The following is a 26,385-nucleotide window of genomic DNA, read 5'->3' as shown; positions in this document are numbered from 1 at the left end:
CCCTGCTCCTGGCAGGGGGGTTGAACTGGATGGCCTTGAACAGTCCCTTCCCACCCAAACCCTTCTGTGATTCTATGATTTTCCTGACCTTTTCCTCTCCTCTCCTGCAAGCATCCGCTGTTGGAGTCAGGGATGGACGCTGGAGGTACCTCCTTGTAGCCCTGACCTTGAAATCTGTCAAATCCAAACCAGCCTTGGCCATGGGAGCCTGGGGAGATGTGTGCACGCTAACATGCGCGTACTTTCCGTCAGCGCAAGAGGATGCTAAAAATCAGAGGTGCGAACGCTGGCTGTGCCGTGTGCTGCCCGCTTGGTGCCGGCCGTCCCACCCTGAGGAGGTTTTTGCAATCGTCCCTGCCATGCTTTTCTGCGGCGGCTCTGTGGTATTTTTATGTGTGTCTTCCAACCCTATAAAACCGAACGACAGAGAGGGAGGCTCTTGGAAAGCCGGTGCTGGGAAGAAGCCCCTGCAGCGTGACAGTTTGTAGAATTTGCCATTAATTTACTTTGACAATGGAGCGACAAAAAGCAGCTGATTTACTAGCGACAGCGAGGGCCAATGTTTTTGGGAGTTGTCTCCACTCAGTGCCACACAAGTTTTACTAGTATGGTTTTGGGTTGTTTTTAAATGAATCCCACAGAACCCTGTGTAGAGGCACAGCAGACCAGTTGCAGTGTGTTTTGTGCTGATTCACTGTCATTCAATAATTACGTTTAATTGCTGTGGGGCAGACTTGAACAGATTGAAGAGTGGCTGTGTGGGGATTTGCACAGGTTTAAATGAAAGCCGTTTAAAAGTACCCCTTCAGCTAAACCTATTAAACCCTGACTATAGATAAGACACTGGTTTCACAGTGTTTGGCTTAGTAAAGCAAGGTTTTGAGCTCAGTCCAGCAGCGTTTGCTATCAGTGCTCCAGGAGGGGACAGGACATGGATGCACAGAGCAGGGATAGGAGGAACCGGGGAGGATGAGTGGGGTACAGGGGATAGGGGACACGCCAAGGTGTCTGGGTGGCCTGCGGGGTGTGCAAGGCTGGGGAGGAGTGTAGCAGCCCCAAGTATTTTCCTAGGGACCAAGAGCTTTGGGTTGAAGGTAACTGGTTATTCAGGAAGGAGATGGTTGAGGAGCTCTGTGGGATCTTTAAGTATGTATTCTGGGAATGTTAGAAGTGGCTTCTTTTTTGTTTTCTTATTAAAAAACCCACAAAACAAACCAACCAAAATGTGGCCACCAAACCCTGCAGAGCAGCTAGCCATTGTGAGCTTTCCCGCCAGCCTTTCCCAGCACCTCCTTCAAAAGGGACTCTCTTTTCTCAGCTGTCAGGATATTTATTTGCTCCGTGTTTGCAGAGCCTTTCCCTGTCCCCACGAGGGCAGGAAGCAGACTCTTTCAGTCCCTGGGATGAGATTTTCACGCTGTTTCACGGCTTGGGCAGTTGGAATTTGCAGAGAGAAGACCCGATGAGGATGGTGAGGCTGAAGGCTGAAATGCCCACCAAGCCCGCTTCCCCGCTCCTGTGGCCGCTCTGGTTTCATCATCCTTGTAGGTTTGGCAAGTCCCAGCTCTTAAACTCTTTGCTTTCCTATTCCCATTGCTCTTCTCCTCCAGAAAGCACTTTTGCAGGTTCTCTTCTTTTTCTGCCACTCGGCCTACTTTTTCTCGTGGCCAGCGTGTCCTTATTCAGGGTTATCCTCAACCTCAGCAGCCCTCCCTCCTCCCCAGGCTTTGTCCCCAGAAGCCCCATCCCGTCCCGGCAGAGCTCCCCGTGCTGGACCCGTACAAAGGAGCGGCAGCACACCTGCGGGTCTGTGTAACGAGCTTGACAAAAGCCTGTGCTCCCATTTTTCCTTTCCAAATGCTGTGTACGGCTAGCTCTTTCTTCTGAAAAGTTTTGCTTCCCTGAAACTTTCTGTCCTCTCCGTGGGTGGGTGGTTGCATTCACTCTTCCACTAATAGGTACAACGTTCTCTGTGAGAAATGTACTTTTTCTTTTTCTTCCTGCTTTGGCTCGGTCCCCTTCCACTTCCAGCCGCTGAGTCCAAACCAAATTATCTCTGCTCTCCGGAGCAAGGAGGCGAAGGTTGAAATCCTGTTGCGTAACCCTCTGAATGCAGGGCCGTCACTGCGAGCTGTGGCTTAAACCTCGTGTCGTGTGGCTCATGGTGTTGCCCTTCAAAAGGAATTATTGGGTGTCAAGGGAAATGGGAACAATGGGAAACGAGTGTGCAGGAGGGGACATGGATGGCTGCAGAGGACATTGCTTATGTTCCAAGCAGTGCTAGGGTAGAAATTGAAGCAGGAATTGCTCCTGGAGGGTTGATGTCCTGCAAACACAACACTACCGAGGCGTCCTTGACCTTGTCCACCCCATGTGCAGAGTCACCAGAGAAGTCCAGACAAGCTGCTGTCTTGCTTGGGTCCTCTTGGTCCAGAGAAGGCAGCCACCACCTCCAAGCCTGAGAATGTCTTTCAGGAGGCAAAGGGTGGAGGAGTTGGAGCCATCAAGAAGGCAGTGGAGGAGCAGTGGTGTTTTAGGATGCCTGTCTTGTTTTAAATTCTTGGCTACAGACCATGCCAGTGCTAATGTGGTGGTGCCAGCAGTGTGAGGTGGCAGGAAACCCTCGCCCCAGTATAAAGTCCTCTTTTTCCATCATTTAATACCAAGAGCCTTTATTATTAAATTCTAGCTGTGATGTTCAAGCCTCTCTAATTAGAGTTTGAAGTGCATGGCCTGTGATCCTAAGCAGACTTCTGGCAGGAAGGCACTCGGAAATTAGAGGGAGAAAAGCCCTGTTAGGTCATACGCTCTGTTCCCCAGCCAGCAAGCACCAGGGCTGCCCTCTGGAGTTGTCCTCAGGGCTTGTCCAGCCCAGTTATTTCATGTCCTAGCCAGTGGTGCTGCATCCAGGGGAAGTGACTCAGTCTGACAGACTGAGTGCCTCTGTGCCTGGCAAGGTCATGGAGCAGATTCTCCCATGCTAAGGCACGTGGAGAGCAAGGAGGTGGTTGGTGACAGCCAACATGACTTCACCAAGGGCAGATCGTGCCTGACCAATTTGGTGGCCTTCTATGACAGGGTGACAGCATTGGTGGACAAGGGAAGAGCAACGGATATAATCTCCCTGGACTTGTGCAAAGCTTTTGACGCTGTCCCGCACAACATCCTTCTCTCTAAACTAGAGAGACGTGGGTTTGATGGACGGACCACTTGGTGGGTAAGGAGTTGGCTGGATGGCCGCACTCAGAGAGTGGTGGTCAACGGCTCGATGTCCAAGTGGAGACAAGTCATGAGTGGCGTCCCTCAGGGGTCTGTGCTGGGCCCGGCCCTGTTCAACATCTTTGTCGGCGACATGGACAGTGGGATAGAGTGCACCCTCAGCAAGTTCGCCGATGGCCAAGCTGTGTGGTGCCGTCTACACACTGGAGGGGAGGGATGCCATCCAGAGGGACCTGGACAGGCTGGAGAGGTGGGCCCATGCCAACCTCATGAAGTTCAACCAGGCCAAGTGCAAGGTCCTGCACCTGGGTCATGGCAATCCCAGGCACAAATCCAGGCTGGGCGGAGAACGGATCAAGAGCAGCCCTGAGGAGAAGGACTTGGGAGTGCTGGTGGACGAGAAGCTCAACATGAGCAGGCAATGTGCCCTTGCGGCCCAGAAGGCCAACCGCATCCTGGGCTGCATCAAGAGAAGTGTGGCCAGCAGGTCGAGGGAGGTGATTCTCCCCCTCTACTCTGCCCTGGTGAGACCCCACCTGGAGTGCTGTGTCCAGCTCTGGAGCCCCCAACATCAGAAGGACATGGATCAGTTGGAGAGGGCCATAGAATCATAGAATCATAGTCCTATCGCAACAGGCCCTACTAAACAGCCTTTCCCCATCTTTCTGGGATGGGGAAGATGATAAGAGGACTGGAGCACCTCTCCTGTGAGGACAGGCTGAGAGAGCTGGGGCTGTTGAGCCTGGAGAAGAGGAGGCTCCAGGGACACCTTATAGCGGCCTTCCAGTACCTCAAGGGGGCTTATAAGAAAGATGAGGAGAGGCTGTTCAGCAGGGCCTGTTGTGGTAGGACAAGGGGTAATGGTTTTAAAATAGAGGCAGGTAGATTCAGACTGGATATAAGGAAGAAATTTTTTACAATGCGAGTTGTAGAGCACTGGCCCAGGTTGCCCAGAGAGGCGGTGGATGCCCCATCCCTGGAAACATTCCAGGCCAGGTTGGCCGGGGCTCTGAGCAACCTGATCTGGTTGGAGATGTCCCTGCTCCTTGCAGGGGAGTTGGACTGGATGACCTTTGAAGGTCCCTTCCAACCCAAACCATTCTGTGATGCTATGACTCCGTTACGAGCTCTGTCAGGGCTCCAATTACATTTTACGTTGTTTAATATCATTCCCTTTTCCCTCATTTCCCTCCTCAGGGGAGCACATAAAGCTGACTACAAGCTTCACACATGCGTGTAAGTCAGAGGAAAGCACAAATCGTCGCTTTTCTGAACCTACAACCTGTGGTGCCCCTCATAGGGAACACATTCTTCTGGGATACAGCCCCAGGGATGGGGTGGTGGAGGACCACTACTGAACCCTATTGGTCCCTGAGAGCACTCATGGGCCCTAATCACCCTGACCAGCCTCACCTGGGACCTCCACCCATGCCTTCATCTCAGAGCCCTATTTAAGCTCAGCCTTGTGCCCTCAGTCCTCCCCTGAGCTGGGGTGTAGGGTGCTGGTCTTCAGCCCTGCCTCTGGCTTTGCCTCCTGGATGGACCGTGGACCTGTGCTGGAGGTAGCTTGTCTCCTGATAGGACCCCTTGTGTGTTCGAGTCCTGTCTCTGTCTCTTGGATGGATTTTGCAGGGCATTGCCTGTGTTTCCTGTTTCTTTTCTTGTTCCTTGGGAATTTTAAATCTGTGTGGGGCCAAAAGACTGAGGAGAGCAGGAAAACCCTGTATTGAAAATGCTGGGACATTGACAAAGTCCCCAACATCGAACAGTGCAGGAGCCTGTCCAGACCCCTTTGCCTTCATTTCTCCTTTGCCCTAGAAGCGCTGGTCCTTTTTGTGTGCTTAATGTTTGAGCTGGAGTTTGTTTACAGCTTCTCAGAGCGGTGGGGTGAAGTCTTTAATCCCTCTTTTTGTGTTTTTCTAAGCAACTTCATTTTTTAAAAGGGACATATAGTTTACTGCTTGACTTTTTTACAAAGGAAACAAATAAGTCATAGTTTTTTTTAAATAACCATCTCTTGAAGTGCACCAATGTGCTCAGACTGAGATGGTGGAGGTGATGACAATCCAGGGCACACTGTTGATAACCAGAGAACGCATCTGTTCTTGCTGAGCTTTGCAAGGCTTTGCTGGTTTTCTCCTCTAGCCTGAGCTTAGGATTGATGGGACACCTGCGCAAGGTCAGCGTTTTCTCTTGGAACGGTTTCTGGGCTCTTGGAGGCAGAGACCTCCTGACATGGCACCAAGAACCATGATGGGTTCACGGAGTGTAATCCAACAGCTCCATGCAGCATCTCTAATAGCTTTTTACAGGTGTCCCCCTTTGCACTGACTGCTGTGCTCCCCATCCTTGGAAGCGTTTCTCCCAAAACCTGCTTGGCACCGTGATGCCTGCTGGTCAGCTCCAGCTTGGGGTCAGCTCCAGCTCAGAATGTCACATTCTTGGCTCTGGCTCTGCCGGCCAGTGCTTGTTCCTGCGGAGGCTGGCTCGTGCTTGAGTCTCCCTGGCACTGAGCTGCCTGGGAAGATTCCTGCGCCGTGTTAGGAGCCCAGAGGCAAGCTGAATTTGGCAGCAGCTGCTGAACTCCAGGAATCACCTTTCCAGCGTAGAAGTAGCCACTGTGCAGGCTTTGGGTTGAGGTTGAATTGCAAAGATGTTGGTTTGGCACGCTGAATGTCCCGAATGTGCACTGTGGGCAGTCTTGCCTGGCTTTTTGGCAGGTGGGCAAGGAAGAACCCAAGTTTAGAGCCCAACACAAAGCACAGCTGGACTGCAAGCACAGCTGGGTGTGAGCCCTGCCTTTGGGGTCCTGGGCAGCATGGCCTCTGGGGTGGAGGTAGGACCGTGCTGATGGTGCTTTGAAATTTAAAGTAAATCAGTTCTTGTGACAACCAGAAAGCCAGCAGTGTCAGGAAGGAGAGTTGACCCTTGGTTAATCCTGGGGAGAAGTTGCAAGCAAGAGCTTTGGTGCTGAGGCTGGTTGAGCACTAAATCCAGTGTCATAACCAACCTCGCTGGGCATCCGCTTCTGCCGCAGGATGAGAGCACGGTGCCGTGAGCTGCAGCAAGATGCTCTTCAAAGTGTTTGTGGTGGGTCAATCTCAGCTGATGCTTTGCTGGCTCGTGCAGTGTGGGTTTCTGCTGCAGGCATTTATGAAGCCCCACTAACGCAGAAACTAGCCAGATGTGGCTAAAATAAATCCATGGAAAGCTGCTTCTGGAGAGCAGGGGGTGGGAAGAAAAAGGAGCGCATGTGGAAGAGCTGCAATCTGGAGCTGGTAGAGCAGGAGAAGGGCATCTGCTTTCCAGCATCCCTGCCTCTGCGTGAGAGCTGGTGTCCGAGGGGCACATCATTTATTTCAATGTTTCTCTTCTGGCTTATGGGGGAAGTTGGGGAGAGGAGGGTGGTGCTTGCCGTGGCTGATCTGCCCAGGGTGGGAGTGCTGACCCTCTCTGGGGTTTGGAATGACCAGTTTTCATTTGGCTGTCCTTGCTTGGCCCCGGCGGAGGTTTGGTGTTGTCCTCTGAACTGCCCACATCGCGCGAGGGGCCCTGGGGTGCCCGCGCTTGGCTTTTGCTCTCGTCGCTCCCTGTGTGTGTGCAAACACGTAGGGAGGTGTTCACGGGGATGGGAACATGACCAATTGTATTCCAGGTCATCAGGTTATTTCCAGTACGGGGTCCCCAGCTGCATCTTGTGTGAGGAGGCCCTTCACCTGCTGCAGTCCGCTGAATTCACGCTCCTCTGCCTGTAATCACCAGCCAAGCTGAGCGGTGCCGAGGGCGGCAGCCCCTGGATGGACCGTGCAGGTCTTGGCACGTACGTTCGTGTCAGCAGCTGGGAAATCGCCTCTCAAAACTGCTTGGGAATGAGAGGGGACAAACATTCATGGTATTTTATTTTTTTTTTTTAATGAAGGGACAAACATTCCTGATTTTTTTTCCCCCTCCATTAGCCATGTTTGGTCTCAGATTAATTCCCCATGCTGTTAGTCGCAGCACTGCTAAACTCTGCCAGCTCAGTGCTGTCTCAGGGTGCATGATGCTCAGCTCTTCGAGAGGCTCAGCCCTGCACCCTACCTGGCTTGGTACCAGTTTTGCGATGTTCCTGCTGCCAAAGGCTGTTGCACGCTCATGTTGTTGAGCTGAGAGGTGCCTGGGAATGCATTGATGCTGTGACCGTGTGGGGAGCTGGGGAAATACCGGCTGAAATCCCAGCTCACCACAAACAGCCGCGTCTCCTGCAGGACCCCGTGCCCTCCCCTCCTTCCCAGCACAGGGCTCTTTCCCTTGCAAAACCTGAGGAGATGGTGGCAGATCCACTGTGTTAGCGTCTTAACTAGATCAAAGCCGCTTTCTGCTCAGTTGACTCGTTATTTTGCAGAGCAGCGGGTCTGATCTCTGCGGTGCGTACATCTCCTGTCGGGCTGCGGCACGCCTGAGGCCATTCGTCTGCCCTCGGATACATCTCGCACCTCATCAACAGTGGGAACGAGAGTGAACGCAGAGGCTGGATGCCTCCCAAGCGATGGCAGATGCTAGTGCAGATGGTACTGGCAGGATTCGTGTTGACAAGTCATCCAGTGACTGTCCGGGCCCTCCCAGTAAAGGGGCTGTGGGTCCAGAGTGACTCAGAGCCCTCCTGCAAGGCTGGGCCTGTGGGATGCTGCCTGGGGTCCACCCCTCGTCCCCACCCCTTGCGGGTGGCAGGGTTATTGCATAAAGGGATGACAAGAAAGGAGGGAGCTGGTTGTAGGTGTTAGAAATGGGGTATCTGGGTGGAGCCAGATGTATGGAGGGGTGTTTTGCTAATGGAAGGAAACAAGAAACCTTCTGATTTTAAACGAATTTTTGTTCAGGTGTTTCTGTAGTTGAATGATTCTTTAACTAAAGAATGAACTTGGAAAGTGAATGTCTCTGTTCTCCAGTTAAAAACTCCTCGTGAAACTGCAGTGATGGTGCTGCCCAACAGCCCAGCGCAGGGGCTCTCACCCGATGGAAACCATCTTGCATGTGCACAGCACGGTTGTGAAAGTGGGCCTTTACCTGCTGATGGTGGGTTATTGCGTGGTGCACGGCTCCTGATGGAGCTCCTGGCCTTGTCAGAGCGATGAACCCTACTTTGGGCGGAGGGTGCCCAAAGCAGGTCAGGACACCTGCCTCAGTGAGGGACACGGTAACTTCATCCCGCTCTTTGGTTCAATTCTGTATTGAAATTGGGAAAACTTCAACGAGGAAGCTTAGGAAGGGCCTGAGCAGGATTTTCTGTGTGCAGCTGATCCAGGACTTGTGTTTTAGGACATTTGTGTCCCAGGCTCTGCTTTACAGTCCTGACCACCCCAACTACGTGGTCATAAAGGTACCACCACTGCTTGGGCAGAAATGGTCCTCTGTGTCTTTAGGACACTGGCCTTGAAACAGGTATTCTGTTTCAAAAACATCACCTGCATGCTTCTGAGGTTATCTGAATGTTTGTTTTGCTTTAATCCTCCCAAATTGCATTCTCTTCTTCCTGGGTGCTTTGACTGTTGTCTAATAGAAGAAAAAAAGCAAGCAGAGCCCTGTAGTGAAGGTATCTCAGCTACTGAGCATCTTTCTTCTCCCCCATTGCAGATGAAGTGAACTTGCTGGACAAAATTACTTCCCATGCGCAGGACCTCAGCAATGTTTCCTTCGGCTATGATGAAGCCAACTGCAGCATCCTGGAGATCGGGCAGTACGCTACCCTCAACATGCCTGCGAGGGAGGCGTTTGGGGACAGGTGGGCTGCCCTCAGGGAGATGGGGTCAGGGTGGTGATGCTCAAAATTATCTCATGTGCTTGTTGGTTTGAGAGGTTGCTTTAAGACCCCATTCCATAACAACACAAAGATAACCCATCCACTCTGCCCTCTTACGAGCTCAATGCTTCTTCCCTTTCTTCCACCTCTTGGTTGTGTGTGGGAAGGACACACTGGCACAGTGCTTGGCTGACTGTTTCCAGGGATGCGTTGTCTTGGCGTTCCCATCAGGAAGACCTCTCTGCTCCAGCACGTAACTGGAGAGAGCAAGCGAAATGGCACAGCCATATCCATCAGCGTTGCTTGGTGCCACGGCACTGGTTTGTGAAGGCACTTGTCATGCGTTGCTTCTTTCTGCTAGGTTTGCAGATGAGCTGAGTGTGCTGATGAAGCTCAGGTACTCGCTGAAGGAGGACACTAGCCTAGTGACCATCCTCAGCCATCGGAGCCACGTGCTCTTCCAGATCAGGATTAACCCATACGCCTTGGTCTTTGTCGCTACAAGGAGGAGACACTACGAGTAAGTTCCAGCTCAGGTGCTTTTTTTCTGCCTTTTCATTCTTTCTTTTCTACTCCCAAGACCAGAGTTGAGGTTTCCTACTATGGGCTTTGAGCAATGCTGCTCTGACCCCTCCTCAGCTGAATCCAGGTGGTGTTCGCCCACCTGGGTGATGGTCGCTCAGACCTGGTAGCGTGACTGCGCAGGTAGTCACTGCCGAACTCCGCTCTGCCGAAATGATGCAAGATCTGGAAAACAAAGCAAAGAACAAAAAGGTTCAAATACCAGGAGATAAATCAAGTTGAGAGTGTCAAATATACCAATAATTTCCCAGAGACCTCAGCTAGTTGTTAACGTGCCCAAATCTGGTGGATAGAAATAGCATTCTCATGCTGGAAGAGAAGTGATGGTGCTTACTTGGGACAGTAAGGTGGACTTGATTTCCCTTGCACTGTCCCTAGCATCTGCACTAAGGATAGATACGTCAGGGACCCTGCGAGCTGGCAAGGGTGAAGCCTAGTCCTGCATAAGGTGTGGGACCTAAGTTTCATCTTGTGCCTCTTCCCTTCTGCCTCTGGGGCACACAGGTTCCCAATTTCCCTTCTCGGCGATGGGCGCTGGCACCGAGTTGCTCTCAGCATCTCCTTGGAGAGGCTGGAGCTGCACGTGGACTGTCGGCTGGTGGACAGAGTGAGCTGGTCCAATTACTTCGGGATGGGAGTGAACACTGAGGGGCTGATCATCGTCGGAGGCCTGATCGAGTCCTTCGAGGTCCCCTTTAAGGTGAGAGCTGGGCAGCTATGGCAGGGCTGTGTCTGAGGACATGGTCTGCTCCAGCTGCATGAATTGAAGGTTGGGGAGCTTGTCCCATGTGTGTACTGAAGATAAAGTCCCTGCTTTGAGGACTTTACAAGCAAAGGATTCCCAGCAGGTCAAAGTAGAAGGCCTTGATAAAATATCTGGTAAATTCAAAGACTGTCAGGCTTTGTGTTGAAACACAAAAGCCTTTTTTCCCAGGATCTTTGCATCCAGCTCTTGAAGATGGGGAGTGAATGCTGATTGTCTAAACCGTCCTGTAAAAAGTCCCTGGCTATGAGAGGCTGGAGACCACCCCCCAGACCTTTTCCTCTCTTCTGGAGGAAGCGTGTTGGTAAACTATGGTTTCTGTGTCTCTCCCTGCCAGGGTGCTCTACAGCAACTGACCTTCGTGATGGGAGACCCAGCAGCCGCCGGCGAGCACTGCCGCAGCTACAACTCAACATGCATGCGCTCCTTCAACCTCAACCATGTCGGTTCCCCGTGGGAGCTTTCACCATCCTGGCCAGAGGTGTGGCTGAGGGCAGCTGGCAAAGCTGGGGGTTGCTGGCCCAAGCTTCTGTTTGGTGTAACATGATTCACATGAAAAGACCAACCCAGGGCATTAACGCAGCCTGGACTGCTTGGGTCTCCAGTTTGAGTTGAGATGCAAAGGGGTGATGGTGGCTAGCACGTGGGGTGGTTCTTCTATCACCATCCAAACCCTCCCTTCAAGTCATAGATGGGTTTGGTCAAAGGAAGAACAAGTCAAAGTGAGAGTTTCTGAGCCAAAGAAAGCCTCTGTGTGTGTGTGTGACTGTACATGCTCGTGTTTAACACAAGGAAGTTCTTGAGAAGCTGTTGAGTAATGCTGCAGCTGGAGCGTAGCTTTTGGGAGGGAGTGAAAGCTCTACTTGGGAATTGCACATCACTTGGAAATTCTTGCTCAGTCCCAGCAAGATTGCGGCGTTGCGCCCTTTGGTGCATCGTCCTTTCAAAAGTTGTCTCCTGTTTTGTCAGCATTGCTGGAAAATGGAAGTTTTGTGGCTTTTGCTTTGATTACAGTGTTCAGCAATAAGGTGATGGGCTCCTCTTGACCTGCCCTGAGTGTCTGTGTTATCCTGTGCTCTGTAGGCCTGGAGCACTCACCTGGATGACTCCAGTGGCTTACCCAGTAGGGAGGAGGTTTTGTTTTAAGCATCAGTAAGTTGACTGCAAGTGGGAACCCGCAGGATAATTCTGCCCCGCATAGCACTGGTTCCCATCCCTTGCTGGCCCTGATTAGCTTCAAAAACAAACCAAAAGAAACCACAAAAACCACCCAAAGACACGAGAGGTTTAATCAAAAGCTGTTCCCTCATGTTGCTATGAATGACTGGTTCTCAGTGTGCATTCTCTGGATGCTTCCCATGCTCTCCAATCCTGGAGACAACAATAACCACACGCTTAAGTCAGTGCCGGTCCTTGGGCAGTGATGTTTTTCCTCTTTCTCTCTCCAACTGTCTAGGTGCCAAAAGAAACCAATGAAATCCAGGACTCGTCTGCTCAGGTATGACTCTCCTGCGTTGCTGCGGGAGGTGTGTGTGGGGAACGCCCCTCCCCGTGTCCCTCTGGTATGTCTCACCACCGTAACGTCTCCTGGAGAAACCAGTCACGCTAATGAGCAGTCACGCAAAAAGCCAAAATACCCAGGCGAGGCTACATGTTATGATTTTATCTTTCTTGTGATGTCTCTCTTCAATGGTTTGAATGTAACTTGGCATGAACAGGAATAAATTTTTTTACACTGAGGGTGGTGAAGCACTGGCCCAGGTTGCCCAGAGAGGTGGTGGATGCCCCATCCCTGGAAACATTCCAGGCCAGGTTGGCCGGGGCTCTGATCAACCTGATCTGGTTGGAGATGTTCCTGCTCCTTGCAGAAGGTTGGACTAGATGACCCTTGAGGGTCCCTTCCAACCCAAACCATTCTGTGATTCTATGTCTCGGAGCTGGTGGAGACCAAGCTGAGTTTGGGTGACCTTCCTGAGCATTCACGTTGAGCCCAAGAGGAGGTGGCCTGAGGAAGGTGATGGTGAGATAGACCAGGCCACCGAGGTGTGCGCAGAGGTGTTTGTGGGTCTGCCTGTGAGCCTGGTTGCAGCTGGGTTTGCTTGGAGGGAAGGAAGCAGTGAGGTTAGGGTCAGCAGGGCTGGAGGACTTCGCATGGCTCGTTGAGGAGGTGGGAAGGGCTGAAGCTCTGCAGTGGGAGGAGGCAGTTGTGATTCTGAAGTCTGTAAGGAATCGCGCTGCCTTGGCACGGCTCCCTGGGGCGTCTGGCTGTGGGAGAGGGGTGGCTGCTCCCCAGTCCTGCTGGTGCTCGTGGTACTGGGGCTGTGGCTCTGCCCGGGGCTCCTAACTGTTTGGGGATGGTCTCTCTTCTCACGCCTGGCTTGTACCATCTGGCTGCACCTTGCTAACACCATCGTGCAAACCAGGCTTCAGGTATGGCCATGTGGCCTTCTGCAGCTGGGTTCAGGCCGGGTGCTCCAGGGTTTAACCGCGACACAAGCCGTGCGGCTTACACGTGAGCGTGCTGCTGCTTTGGTGATCGGAGCGCTTATGGGCTGGGTTTGTGATGATGAGAACAAACTGAGGTGGCAAAATCGCTCTTCCTGAGCATGCCTGGAAGGCTTCCTCTGCCTCCGTGCAGTTAGTCCTCAAGTCCTGATGGATCCTGTTTAGGAGGTGCCCCCCATCTGATGCTCGTTTGCCAGCCAGCGTCGCTGGCAGCGGTTCTCCCATTGCTGGTGTGAATTGGTGAGATGTTGCTGTAATAAGAAAAGTGGTGAAATTCATAGATCTACAGGGGAAGACTAACGATATTCTGGATTTGGGACAAGTTTATTTTTCAAGCACTTAATCAGGACCAGAGACGCCTCAGGTTCTTTTGACGTTTGGGTTTATTAAAAGAAAAAAATGCACTACTGACGTGTTACAGTTGAAAAATAATGAAGAGCAGATCAGCTCTGCTGCAAGGATCATCAAAGCCATACTTCGTAGTTACGCTTTCCGTGCCTTTGTTAATTTAGAAGTAAATTAGTATATTGGTGAATTCCTTAATTGTTAATTAGAGCTAAAAATTACGGAAGACTAGAGTGATGGTGGAGGAAGATGTAAGTGGATGAAGGCAATAGATTAGATGTTTGATACTGGCAGCCTAAAATGCCTGAATTGCAGTCTACTCTTTTATTTTTTTTTTATTATTATTTTTTTTCTTTTTTGAGAGGTAGATTGTAGTTTCTGAGTACTCTTCAAGCGATGGACGGTGTTGAGCCACTCCACTACCTTTTGCCTTCTCTTTGTCTGCCCGTACTGAATGTGAGCAAGAGGGCTGAGCTGATTACTGAACTGAATGGCTTTTTCCCGGAGCAATTTAATTTGGGATCCTAAAGTCATTCACCCAAAAGTCGAATAAAGCTTAGAACCCTCTATTTCCAAAGAGGCAAAATTTTACGGGTTTAGTTATCTGGACAGTTCAAGCTACTTCTGAGATTTCTTCTTGATTTAAAAATGCTGTGAAAGCTCTATGGAGATGACTGCTTTGTTCGTGGCATGTCTCTTCTTTCATCCTCAGATTTGCTATCGGACAAAATTGGCGTTGCAATCCCTTGTTCAGTCTCATTCAATCTTAAACTGGTAGCTCCTTAAATGGTACCAGCTCAGGAGTCGTCCAGCACGATCACTGAGCGTGCAAATACAGCATTTTGGCCGTGGGGACGGCTTCTTCCTCCTCCTGCCGTGCTCTTTGGTCTTCATAACCAAAAAACCCAAGGGAGGTCTCTTATCAGCATCTGAGCACTTCTGCAAGGATTTAACATTTTCAGTGTGAAAATGAATTGTCACTAGAAGCGTGCTGGGCAAATGCGTGTCCCCGCTCCTGATTTTGCGCGTGCTTAAGCAGGAGGAGATGCTCCTGCGTGGCACGATTCGTGAGGGTCTGTTTGTGGGATCAGACAGTGCTTGGTAGCAGCAGAAAATACGAAGCAAAATGAGCTTGGCCATTACTATGACCTGGATGGCAAGAATATATATTTTTTTTTTTGTAAGGTTTTCTTCCTTGTTACTAAGTCTGAGATTTAACTAGATTTTTTTTTTAGTTGAGGTTTTAAATATTCAATATGTAGAGCTAAAGATTTTACTTTACAGGCCTTTTCTGCTAGTTTTTGACATTCCAGTTGAATAAAGCAAATCACAATGTGGTGTCTTGATGATTAAGAGAAAATTCATATGTAGAGAAGAGGAAAAAAGACTCAGGGGTTTTATGTTAAAAAAAAAAAAATGCTGACTGTACTTAAACTAGGAGGAAGGTCCATCTTAAAGATAATTTTGGAAAGCACTTAATGGAGATTTAGTTTCTACTTTCTTGTTAGCACCTTTGATTGCTTAATGCCAAAGTACTGCCAGAGCATTCTGCCTTGAAAATCAGAGCAGTGTGAAGCCTGCGTAAGTCAGGAGACATACACGAGGGGTGATGGTTTTAAAATAGAAGGAGGTGGATTCAGATTATTAGGAAGAAATGTTTTACGCTGAGGGTGGTGGAGCACTGGCCCAGGTTGCCCAGAGAGGTGGTGGATGCCCCATCCCTGGAAACATTCCAGGCCAGGTTGGCCGGGGCTCTGAGCAACCTGATCTGGCTGGAGATGTCCCTGCTCCTGGCAGGGCGGTTGGACTGGGTGGGCTTGAAAGGGCCCTTCCAACCCAAACCATTCCATGATTCTATGCTCTGTATGTTGATCATTAGAAATACCTGTCCCAAACTGCTTGCCCTTGGTCCAACCTGGCTGATGAAGACCAACCCTCATGGGGGAGCTGCCGCTCTTCCACCCTCTGGTTCCCTTGGCCTGTTGGGCTGCTGGTTCCTCAGATGACCTGGGCTAACAGCAGATATCCTTGTGGGGTTGTCATGAAGGCTGATGGGGGAAATCTGATAGCTTGAGCCCAGCAATATCTGCACTGCTCTCGGGCGTTATCTTGAGACGATTGTTCCTGTTTCTGGCAGCTCCCATATCTCCCATCTGAAGGCCTCTGAAACTGGTTTCTCAGGCAGGATAAGGTGTCTATGGATAACTTATTGCACCTCAAATCCACTCCGTGATAAATGTAGTGAAAGGAGTACGTTTATTTGAACTGCAGTGATTTTTAACCACCGCATGATGAAGAAACAAAGTGCTGTTCCATCTAACTGGGCTGTGAGGCATCCTCCAGTGAGAGCTGCAGCTGCTGCTCAGACTTTTATGAGCCGACCTTCTCCCTGGGGTCAGTTTTTGTGCCCTTGCTGACTTTTATGGCTTGTGATGTGCCAGAAGTAATGCAGCGAGGGCTCGGCGTGATCGGCAGCTTCTCTTCTCCTGCTCCAGCAGCTTCGTGGGGTGTTGTGCTTCCCACCCTCCCATCCATGTCTCGTGTCCTGTGGGAGGGTCACGGCCATGTGCTGCGTGCAGGGCCACTCTCTGCTGCGGGGTCACACCGAAATGTTGGGTTTTTTTCCTTTGGGAAAGGCTGCTGTTGGAGAGGCACTTGTGCTGTTTGAGAGCGTAGCAGGGAGCACAGGGAGTCCCTCAGAGCTGTTCCAGTCTGGATTTGGCCCCGGGACGTTGAGCTTGGAGGAGTGTTCAGGCTTTTGGATTGCTTCAGTTTCTGAGCGCCTGGGTGGGATAGCAGGGAGCCCCAAACATCCTCCCTGTGAAAACAGGGCACTGCTGAGGCATCTCACGTGGACTTCCAGCCCCCGAATCTTTATTGTTTAGGCTTACGGTGCATTCTCTTCCCAAATCCAGCGCCCGAGTGCCGTACATGAACCTAGGGAGCCAAAACTGCTGCCCTTAGTGACACAAACTGGTGATGCGGGAGGTCACTGGGCTGAGCTATTCCAGTTCTGACTGAGCAAATGTCTCCTTCACCTGAAGCACCAGGAGAAGGACAGAGCGATGCCTCGGCTGAGAGTTCCAGCCGCATGCACATCTCCGAGGAAGCATAGGACAGTGCAGAGCGGAGGGATGCTGTGCTGAGCACCTGGAAAGGATTTATCTTCCCCAGACTCCTGCTTTGGATGCTGCAGATCTGAAGGTAGAACTATACCGAACCCGATCTGCTGCTGAACACAGCCTGTAGGATTTCCTGGCGGTTATTCCTCCTTTACATCAGCACAGCTTGCTCAGCAGGGAGTCCAGTCTTGATTTTCAGCTTTCCTATGACTGAGCCTTTTCTGGGGGCTTGACGCTGGAATGTGCTGGAAAAAAAATATAATTCAAAATTGCCTTTTTCTGCTCTTGAGCTTGTGAATCATAGTGTACCTTTATCCGTTGGATAAAGGCTTCTATTAACAAAAATGTCTTTCCTGAGAGAAGACACAGAGCTTTGAAAAACACTTTACCTAGCCTGACCTAGCCGAAAACCAGGGCAGCACGTTATGCTGGGCTCCTGTAGGCAGATCTGCTCCAAGCTGGGTTTAACCTGTTTGCATTTAGGAAGCCAGTTGAGTTTTTTGGATCATGTACATCGAGCCCTGCTAACTGAAAAGCCCTACAGAACTCTAGGATTGTGACATCAACACTGTCATCTTTGTCAGAAAACACTCTTCACCTCCTCAGGCGAGGTACCAAGCTGGCTACAGGGCAACTCTTCAAAACCATGACATTAATTACGCTGTCTGTGGTTTCTTTGTTAATGAGCAGCATATCAATTGCTCCGTTATTCTGCTTGCGCTCAGCTTTAGGGAAGAGGTCTGTAATTACTCAAGGCCTCCTGTTTGCTTTTTTTATTATTATATATATATTTTTTTTCATACTGGCACAACATAAAGCCTTTTCCCAGTCCCCTGGAGCTTCCCCAACTTTCTGAGCCAAATTGAAAAATCAGCGCTTGTGTTTGGGAGAGCCTGCTATTTTACGCTTTTTAGTCTGAATTATTGGGATGGGATTGAGAAACCCCTCCTCCTCCTTGTCACTTCTGGAATGGAAAGTATTCCGTTGTCATCTGGATTTTCCCAAACGTGGACAGAAGTGTGGCTCCTCTGGCTCCCTCTTCCCATTCCGCTGCTGGCGTTTTGGCCGCTTCCACGTGGCCACGGCGCGGACCCTGAGCTGCCAGGGGGGATGGCCTGGTCAGAGATTTCTCCTGTTTGTCTTTTATTTCTCCAACTCTCTACAAACCATAGAATCACAGGATGGCTTGGGGGGGAAGGGACCTTTCAAGCCCACCCAGTCCAGCCCCCCTGCCAGGAGCAGGGACATCTCCAACCAGATCAGGTTGCTCAGAGCCCCGGCCAACCTGGCCTGGAATGTTTCCAGGGATGGGGCATCCACTGCCTCTCTGGGCAACCTGGGCCAGTGCTCCTCCACCCTCAGCATAAAAATTTTTTTTCCTAATACCTAATCTAAATCTGCCTCCCTCTATTTTAAGACCATCACCCCTCATCCTGTCACACGAGGCCCTGCTGAAGAGTCTCTCCCCATCTTTCCTGTAGCCCCCTTGAGGTACTGGAAGACCACTATGAGGTCTCCCTGGACCACATGCCAGTTTTCTTTTTCTTCTATTTTGTGATAGATCATCCGTAGTGGCTGTGTTTGGTTTCTGCTCTTTCCCCACTTCCCATGTCTAACTTCTGGAGGGTTTTAATCCCGCATGCCTTCTGTCTCAACCCTCTCATGCCTTTGGACAACTCCTGAGCTGCTTAAAGCTGTTCCCAATTTGTCTTTCTCAGCTGGTTCTTCTCCAAATTCGGCCTCTTTAGAGGAGCAAGCATGTATGCTATTGATTTTGGCTTTTTGTTCTGTTTACACAGAACCAATATAATTCAGTCGTGATTGCTTGTGCCTCAGAGACCGGTAACTTTTAGCTTGGAGTCCCATTCCCCCTGAGCTCACCAGATGAGAGTTTCCAGTATAGACCTTTCCCATGCCAGACATTGAAGTTGAATTAAAAAATGCTCGTCTGCAATGTGTCGGAATCCGATGTTGTGTTAGTGGAGGCTGCCAGGGCCGGACCCCGGCTTCCCGCTGGGAACTGCATCCCCTGGTTGGTGTGTGTCCTACGGATGTATTCTGCTCTGGCTTCACCTATTGAACATCTGAATGCTTCAGCCTCTGCCCCTGCAGTGCCTCACAGCTGGTAGTTGATAACATCTGGTAAAAAATAACTAAAAATAACATTTCAACCTGGTGTTTTAAGAAAGTGGGGACAGGGACAGGGATGTAGGCCCTTCCCACATTACTCTTCCTCACCTGATGCCACCTGCCAGTTGTGCCTAGGTGTCTTAATCACCCAGTCCTCGTGATGCCCATGGAGCAGAGAGGTGCTGAGATCTTTCCTTAGTTTCCCTTAAAGATGTACAGAACGAGATCGCTAAGTTCTCTTACAGGCAGCCATAGCTGAAACTTTTCAATACTGTGGTTTCATTTATTGCAAGATGTGTTTTAAGGAAATGAGCACTTGGATGAAAACTGGAAAAATTGTTGGTTGGAGGGAGAAGTGCAGGTCATGTTGGAAAGCTGATGTACTTTGATTTATTTTTTTTTTTTCCCCACTATTAGAGGTATGTTTCAAGACTGTTTTTAATCAGAGGACCCCCAAAAGCAACAAAAACGTAACATCAAAACCACACTACTTTGCAATTTAATTTTTGGAAGAAAAAAAGATCTATTTTAACTCAGGTGCTTAGAAACCTCCCCCTGGTTTCCTGAGGTGAGCAATGCCTCCGTTGATTTATTTTGATGGATTTGATGGGACCCTTGCAGCTTCTCTGCCTGGGACTTTGGGGTGCATCTGGGCATCAGGTGGCTTCTCATTTTTAGCAGTTTAACAGCAAAATAAAAAAGGCTGCCATGTAACAGCCCATTGAGTTTCAGAGCTGTCTTGCTGCAGGCACTCACGTGGCAGCCCACGGAAACCCCAGCCCGGTCTCCATGGCAGCAGCCAGTGCTGCAGATGAGAAAATGTCCTGAAAAACCTGCCTGCACCTCCTGGCCGGTGGGCCCTGGGGACCAGGGCAGGGCTCTATACACCCTGGAGATGGTCCTCGTGCCATAAATACGGGGAAATTGTGCCTTGGTGATCGAGACAGATGCACACGCTGGCTCTGCATGTGAGATGGGAACGTGAAGTCATCCAGCAAGGTTTTTCCCGTGCTGCAGCAGCCCATGCCTTGAACTTGTCCATCCTTGTCCTTTGGGAATCCCTGGGGAATCCTCACAGCTGGAAAACCTGGAGCTGCCCCTGCCCCCTGCACCTTCCCCAGGTCTCTGGGCCAGTGCCTGCGTTTGATCCAGTGCCCAAATCCTCCCTTTCATGGCTCTGTTGGGTGCTTTTGTTTCCTTGACAAACCGTCAGTTATCAACAAAGGCTTTGGCTGGGAGGAAGCTCCAGGTGAGAGCGGGGCTGTCGTGAAGCCAGTGGGTCTCCTGCAACCCCAGGCCTTGGTGGGCACACACCTGCCCCGGCTGGAGCTGCATGCCCCACTTGGGGGTTTGGGCTGGAAGGTGGTGATGGTCCATGGTCTCCAAGATTGAGCGTGGAAGTAGAAGACCCCTATTTTCCCCCAAAAGTTGTCAGTGCCTGTCCTGGTTCTGGCCAGGATAGAGTTAATATTTACCTGAGCTGGGTGGAGAACTGAAGCTGGTAGCCCCTATGGCTGGGATAGTTAACTAATTAGCTAACAGCTGGGGTTAATTTACCCAAATTAGCCAAAGGGCTATTCCATCCCATCTGACATGGTGCTCAGTATATAAGTGAGGAGGGTGCTGAAGGGAGGCCCCTGCTAGTTGGAAGAGACTGGATGTGGAGATCTGTTGTGAGCTATTATACTGTATTTGTGTTCCATCACTGTCTTGTTTTCTTCTGTCATTACTGTTAAATTTACTTTTTGTTCAATCTCAACCCGCGTGTTTGGTTTTTTTTTTCCTGGTTTTCTTTTTTTTGTCAAATCTCCTCCTATTCTCTCGGAGAGTGGGGGGAGTGAGAGAGAGACTGCGTAGTCTGGTCCCCGTTGGGGCTGAACTACGGCAGTGCCTGATGAAATGAAAGGAGAATGTGCCTGTTGTGGGGTTTCCTGCATCTTTGGGTGGCTGGGGTTGAGCTGGCAGCAGATGCTGGTACTCAGGGCATGGCTGCCTGAGGCAGGGTTCAGCGCTGAGTTTCGTTCCCTCTCAAGTAGAATACTTTCCCTTCCAGGTTGAAAAGCCCTTTCTTAATGTTTGGTTACAAGATAAAAAGCTGAGAAGCTTTCTTTGGGGGTGGCACCCCCACTGCACCCCAGCTCCAAAATAGGTCTAGGAATAGCCAAACCCAGAGCTAACCAGGAATGAGTCAATTTTTAAAACTATTTTAATTGGATCTTACAGGGCCAAGTCCCTGGCCCCGCCAGCTCTCATTTCTTGTTGGGTTTGCTGTGTGCCAGACCCCAAACTGAATCATGCAGCTGGGACTGCAGAGGGTTTGATTACCGAGCGGGAGGAATAGGAGCTGTCACTCATGCGCCGAGTTCAGTGCTCGTGGAGGAGCATCGAACGCCTGGTCCTCACCTCCGAGCCTCATCTGTGCCAGGAGGATGAGGGGGTAAATTATCTTCCTCTGCCTCCCCCTGAGATGCATTTTCAGCCCCTTTCGTATTTCAGGTGCTCTTCTCCAGGCTCCCAGTTGGAGGTTTTACAAATAACGATAATTATATTTGCTGGGCAGATGTTGGAGTGGGTGACGTGGAGCTGCCTCTGGTTTTGTGAACAAATTATTATTTGCGGGGGGCGGGGGCGGGGGGAAGTGAGCTAGTGGCTGCTAATTACAGTGTGTTAATAGGAGCAATTAGCATCTTGGGCTACCCAGAAACAACTGGACAGGCCAGGGAGCTGGGTGCTGGGAAGGTAGGCGGAATCCATGGCCAAGGATGAGCTTTGTGGGGCTGCTGAGGGGTTTGTGGGCTCGGCTGAGGGCACCTCAACCGCGGGTCCCCAGAGCCTCCAGCTCTACCCTGCGGTTCCCTTCCCAAGGGGGCTGTGAGGCTCCTTGCTGGGGGGGGGGGGGGGGGGGAAGAATCGGCCCCGTGGGGCTGGGCTGGGCTGAGGAAGGGGACCCAGCTGTGCCTGCAGGCCCCACACCCCATCTCCCCATTGGGGAGAGACTGTTCAGCAGGGCCTGGTGTGACAGGACGAGGGGTAATCATTTCAAAGTAGAGGGAGATGGATTCAGATCAGATATTAGGGAAAAACTTTTTACGCTGAGGGTGGTGGAGCACTGGCCCAGGTTGCCCAGAGAGGCGGTGGATGCCCCATCCCTGGAAACATTCCAGGCCAGGTTGGACGGGGCTCTGAGCAACCTGATGTGGCTGGAGATGTCCCTGCTCCTGGCAGGGGGGCTGGACTGGGTGGGCTTGAAAGGGCCCTTCCCACCAAACCATTCTGTGATTCTATGGTTCTCCTTCGGCTCCTCTCGCATCCTCAGTGGGCAGGTGACCTCGCAGGGAATGCGGTCACTCGTCATGAACAGCTGAAGCATATTTAAGATGTACAAGTGATGGAGTGGGGCGTTAGCCAGGGTGTTTTTTTCTGCAGCCCTCTATTTGATTTCTTGCCCAAAAGGACTTTGTAAAATAAACTGAGGGTTTTTTAATGGTATTAGTTTAAAAAAAAAGTGCCGTTTCAGAGTCTGTGTGTTCCAGCTCGTTACTGACTGCTGCCAGCTCGCAGTCATCCTGCTTAAACAGAAACAGGACCACAACCCAAGTTAGTTAAAGCTAATGACAGGGTGGCTCTTAATTGGATTTGAAATCTGGCTTACATGTTACATCCCTGACGGAGCCTCTGAAGGGCTTACCCTCGTGTAATTGAACCCGTCGATTCTGATGTAGTCGGGAAGACTGATTGAATTCAGGGCACTGATGGTCTCTGCGTCGGCTGGGCGATTCCAGCCATTTGGGGGTTAAAAAAAAAAAACCACCTGAGTGGTTGATGAGCTAATGTCTGAGGTTTCCTTGAGGTTTGGATCTTGGCTGTAGGGTTTGAGGAGAAGGTGGCTGGTGGGACTGTGCTGGTTTGCTCTCTGGGCCATGCGGGTGCTGTCGCAGGGGAGGAATGCACTTTCCTTGGTTATTTTCTAATTAGCTGATGCAGGTCTACGAGCAGCAGGGAAGGGGTTTGTCCTGCCCTGAGGTCCTGTTCCCAGTAGTGCCCCGCTCAGCACTGTGCTCTGAATGGTAGCACAGGTTGGTCCAGCTCCCTGATGTGCCCAAAAAATATTCTAGTACCAAAAAAACCAAACCAAACCAAAAAAAAACCCAAACCAAAACGAAACAAAAATACCCAAAAAACCTCAAAACCCAAAAAAACCCCAAAACAAACAAACAAAAAAAACATCCCAAAATCAGTGCAATTCTTCTAATGCAGTGCAAAGTGTCCACGCAGCTTGGAAGTGCTTCCTTGGACCGACTGCTGCCAGCAGCTTCCCAGGCTCCGGCGTCTCCGAGCAGAGGGCTCGGGCTGGCCAGGCCCCTTGGGCCAGTGCAGGGGCGAGCCAGCTGGCCACGCTGGAGGGCTCACCGTGGTGCTCCAGGCCCAGGCTGCCTGTGCTGCGGCCGATTTGATTTCCCTCCACCTCGAAGGTGGCCAAACCGCTGTGATTTAATTGGCAGTGTGTTTTAATTTGTTCCAGACTCTGCAGGCTCATTCGTTGTATGTTAGCGTTTCTGTCGATGAGAACGGCTTCACCGCGGCCTGTCCCCTCCAGGCGCTTTGCTCTGATGACTTTGTGCAGAGATTTTGCCGCTTGTTTTCCTCCCTCTCCTTGAATTTGACCCCAGACTCTGGGTGCTGGTTAGGAAACGCGGTCTTTATCTTCCTTTGCCCTTCAGGTGATGAGCTGGCCTTGAGATGGAACTGCAGGCTGGGTGGCGCCCAAGAGAAGATCTGAGGGCATCTGATGGCTAAAGCTGGCCAAAGGGAGCTGGCTGGAGATGAGTTAGGGTTGTCTTTTCCTTTCCTAAATCACTTCTCCCTTCTCTCCTGTTCTATGCATTTTACCCTTCAGTTGCATCCAGTGGTTTTTCCACTCTGCAAGGTCCTCATCAGAGGTCTCTGGGGAAAGAGGGGCTGGCTGAACACCTCTGGTCTTTGCTTTCCCACTTGCCATCTCTGTTTCCTTTGCTTTTTGTCTTTTCTGCCTCATCCTGACCTCTCTCAGCTTTTACTCCATGGTGCTAGGTTGCCACTTGCCTACTTAATGCCTACCCTAGACGTCATTCTTTAGCAATATGGCTGTCGACGCCATTTGGGACGTAAAAATCCTGGTGGCGGAGGAACGCCGGTCCTTTGGCTTGGGACACAGAGCTGGCTGGAGGAGCAGGGTAACGCAGACACATCGACGTTGCAGTTGCCTCTCACGTTGGGGGGATCAAGGCTCTGTCTGCAAGTGGGGTGACAAATTTGTGCAAAGGAGTGAGGAAGTGGGAATATTCCCGTTTTCCCCAAAATCTCTACGCTCAGACTCTCCTGGCTCAGAAAAATATTGTCTCTTTGGGTGAGTATTAGGGCTTCAAGGGGACTTGGGAATGGTTGGCCCCAAGCCCCTCTCAGTTGCAGCTGCAGGGATTAGAGAGCACTAGGGCTCAGGTAGCGTGAGACCTGGATGTGACCCAGGGTGGGTTGCTCTGGTACTTACACGTCATCTCAGATGCATCCCTCATGTATTTGTCTACCACAGCAATGAAAATGGGTACGTTGCGGGCCTGGCCATCCTCCTGTGGGCGTGAGGGTGGAGATGCTCTGTGGAGGTGTCCAGAGGTTGTGTCCACGGCTGGTATCAGCAGTAGTTTCTGGCATCGCTATTTTTTTTAGGAGGATGCTGATGTGCCTTGGTTAGAAGTTCTTGTGGAGAAAGTCTGTTTGGGGTGGATTTTGGAAGGGGAAAAAGGTTGTCAAAATACTTAATTTTTATATTAAAAAACCCCACTTTTTTTTTTCTGTTTTGAGATGAGTTTTAGCTTATAAAATTGCTTGTGCATGAAAGCTTGAAATCAAAGTAAATTATAACAAATTATATAGATAACAAACAAACACAGGACTCCAGGACTCCTCCAAAAAAGTTTACACAGTTGAGAGCAAAGTATTTCAGCCATTTTTAAAAGAAACTCTTCCAACTTGACGTTTGAGAATTGAAAAATGAAAAATTTCACTTTTTCTCCCTACTTGGGATGGGAAAAATTTGGAAATATCCAATGTGATGGCCTGGCATGCAGCAGCAGAGGAAAGGTTGGATGCAGCTGCCTTTGGAGCTCCTCTGCCTCTCAGGGCCTTCCAGAAGTGGGGCTTGGCCAGAGCCGGCTTCCCTGACCCGCCAATGCCATTGAGTCCTCACCTGCAGAATCACCAGTTCTGGCAGTGAAATTGTTGTTTTTTCTGTTTGCTGTTCATGCAAATCCAGCTTGGTGCTCCCAAACAAGCATGTATCTTGGATCAATGGGAAAAACGCAGAATCAGGGCCAAGTAATGGATTCAATCTGCAGAAGATAGGACGAGAAGGACAATGGGAAGGATGCTCCATATCTCCTGGCACTTCTCCGCTCCCCTCCTGCAGCCCCGCAAGGCAAGCGTGGGCCTGCATCTCCCTCTAGTGACTTCTCACAGACTCTGTCTTCATCAGCTGTGTGGCACCAGCCCCAAGGAGCCACCAGCCAGGGCTGAGGTCCCACCAGCTCTTCTCGGTGCCACGTGCTGGGTAGTCCATGCCCCGTGGAGCTCAGTGGGAGCACAGAGCTCTGAGCAGGGGGTGGTGGGCACGCGGGGCTGATGGAAACGCTGCCAGGTCTGCCAGGAGAGGCGAAGGTTCTTCACACCCGCCAACTGACCCAGCCTTGGGTCTGTGTGCGTGTGGCTCAAGCCCAGCCTGAGACACACTGGTGCTGGAGGTAAAACTGATGTGCATTTTAAATGCAGGTCACCCTCTAAAGTTTAACTCCTTTTTCACATTCAGCACTTTTGTCTTGAGTGTAGATATTTCTATCAACGCTGCCGTTTTCTTCCATCCATGGTTGATGCCCAGGCTCCGTTGGTGGTTGTAGGCCTGAAGGAGCCACTGCGACCTGTGCTGTCCTGCAGGGAACATTTAACATGGCAGCTGAAGGCAGAGCCGAGTCCCTTACAAGCCGCTGCCTTAAATTAATTTGCCACAAGCGTCCAAGAAGGCTCCACCTGGGCTTGCACCTGCCTTCCCTTCCCAGCCCTCAGAGCTTTGCCAGCGGCGCTATTGCAGCTGCTCAGCTGGAACGATGCGCGGTGAGGAGCACACGCTCCCCTCCGGCCGGCCTGCACCGTTTCCCCGAGGCCACCAGGAGCCCCAAAATGTGCAGAAGCAGCAAAATCAAAAGCTGAAGAGGCAGATCAATCCCTGGTGTAACTCTACATTTGCTTTAATTGTTTTAGTAATTGCTCTCGAGCCTGGATTTCTGTCATTAAGCTATGGACTCTTGGTGCCCCTCCAGCACAGAAAATCGTGTGGGGATCGTTGCAGCGGGACTGTGAGGAGGAGGTCTATGTTAGCGCTGCCCACGCTGGCAGCTGGCTCATGTCCCTTGCGGAGGGTGAGATCTGTTCCATAGGAGGCTGCGCTGACCTGCCCGCCGCTGAGGAGCTGCCCCAAGCTCGAGGGCTCCTGCCTTGGGCTCGCAAGCCGTGAGCTGCCTCCTCCCCCACAGCAGCATCCATGCACGTGGGAAATTAAGCAGCATAAGTGTGTGTGGGAAAAAAGTGAAGACTTAAAATTTCATTTTTTTCCTTCTTCCTTTTCAGGACTCCAGACTCACCAATTCAGATTTGACCCTGAGGCCACCTTGGATGTGGGAGGACGCCCAGGAGACTCCTAACCTCCAGCCTGATGGGATCACCCTGACTTCACTCTCTGATACCGAAATGGCGTCAGCCGAGGAGGAGGAGGAGGAAGGCAGCCTTTCTATTGAGGATGAAGGCTTTGAGCTGTTCAACTCCACCTATAATAAAATCACTGGCCCTGGCAGGCCACGGCTTCACGGAAGCAGTCCGTGGGTCGCTGGTACCTCCGGTGAGTCCACGGTCATGGT

The 26,385-nt window shown here is 50.9% G+C and overlaps 1 protein-coding gene across 1 annotated transcript in view; it reads left to right on the top strand.

The window, feature by feature from the left end:
* The first annotated feature begins 7,747 nt into the window (after positions 1 to 7,747).
* LOC147598263 (uncharacterized) overlaps positions 7,748 to 26,385 on the top strand; it is a 43,174-nt gene continuing 24,536 nt past the window's right edge. Inside the window, exons 1-7 of the mRNA XM_086764211.1 lie at positions 7,748 to 7,769; positions 8,833 to 8,980; positions 9,360 to 9,518; positions 10,085 to 10,280; positions 10,681 to 10,824; positions 11,800 to 11,841; positions 26,099 to 26,366. Of these exons, the coding sequence (XP_086620337.1) occupies positions 7,748 to 7,769; positions 8,833 to 8,980; positions 9,360 to 9,518; positions 10,085 to 10,280; positions 10,681 to 10,824; positions 11,800 to 11,841; positions 26,099 to 26,366 (979 nt within the window). The remainder of the gene's footprint in view (positions 7,770 to 8,832; positions 8,981 to 9,359; positions 9,519 to 10,084; positions 10,281 to 10,680; positions 10,825 to 11,799; positions 11,842 to 26,098; positions 26,367 to 26,385) is intronic.

This window comes from Chlamydotis macqueenii, chromosome 20 (genome assembly GCF_036417535.1).
Source record: "Chlamydotis macqueenii isolate bChlMac1 chromosome 20, bChlMac1.mat, whole genome shotgun sequence".
Lineage (NCBI taxonomy): Eukaryota > Metazoa > Chordata > Aves > Otidiformes > Otididae > Chlamydotis > Chlamydotis macqueenii.
Note: the sequence above shows the minus strand (reverse complement) of the source record. Positions and strands in the feature narration are given on the sequence as shown.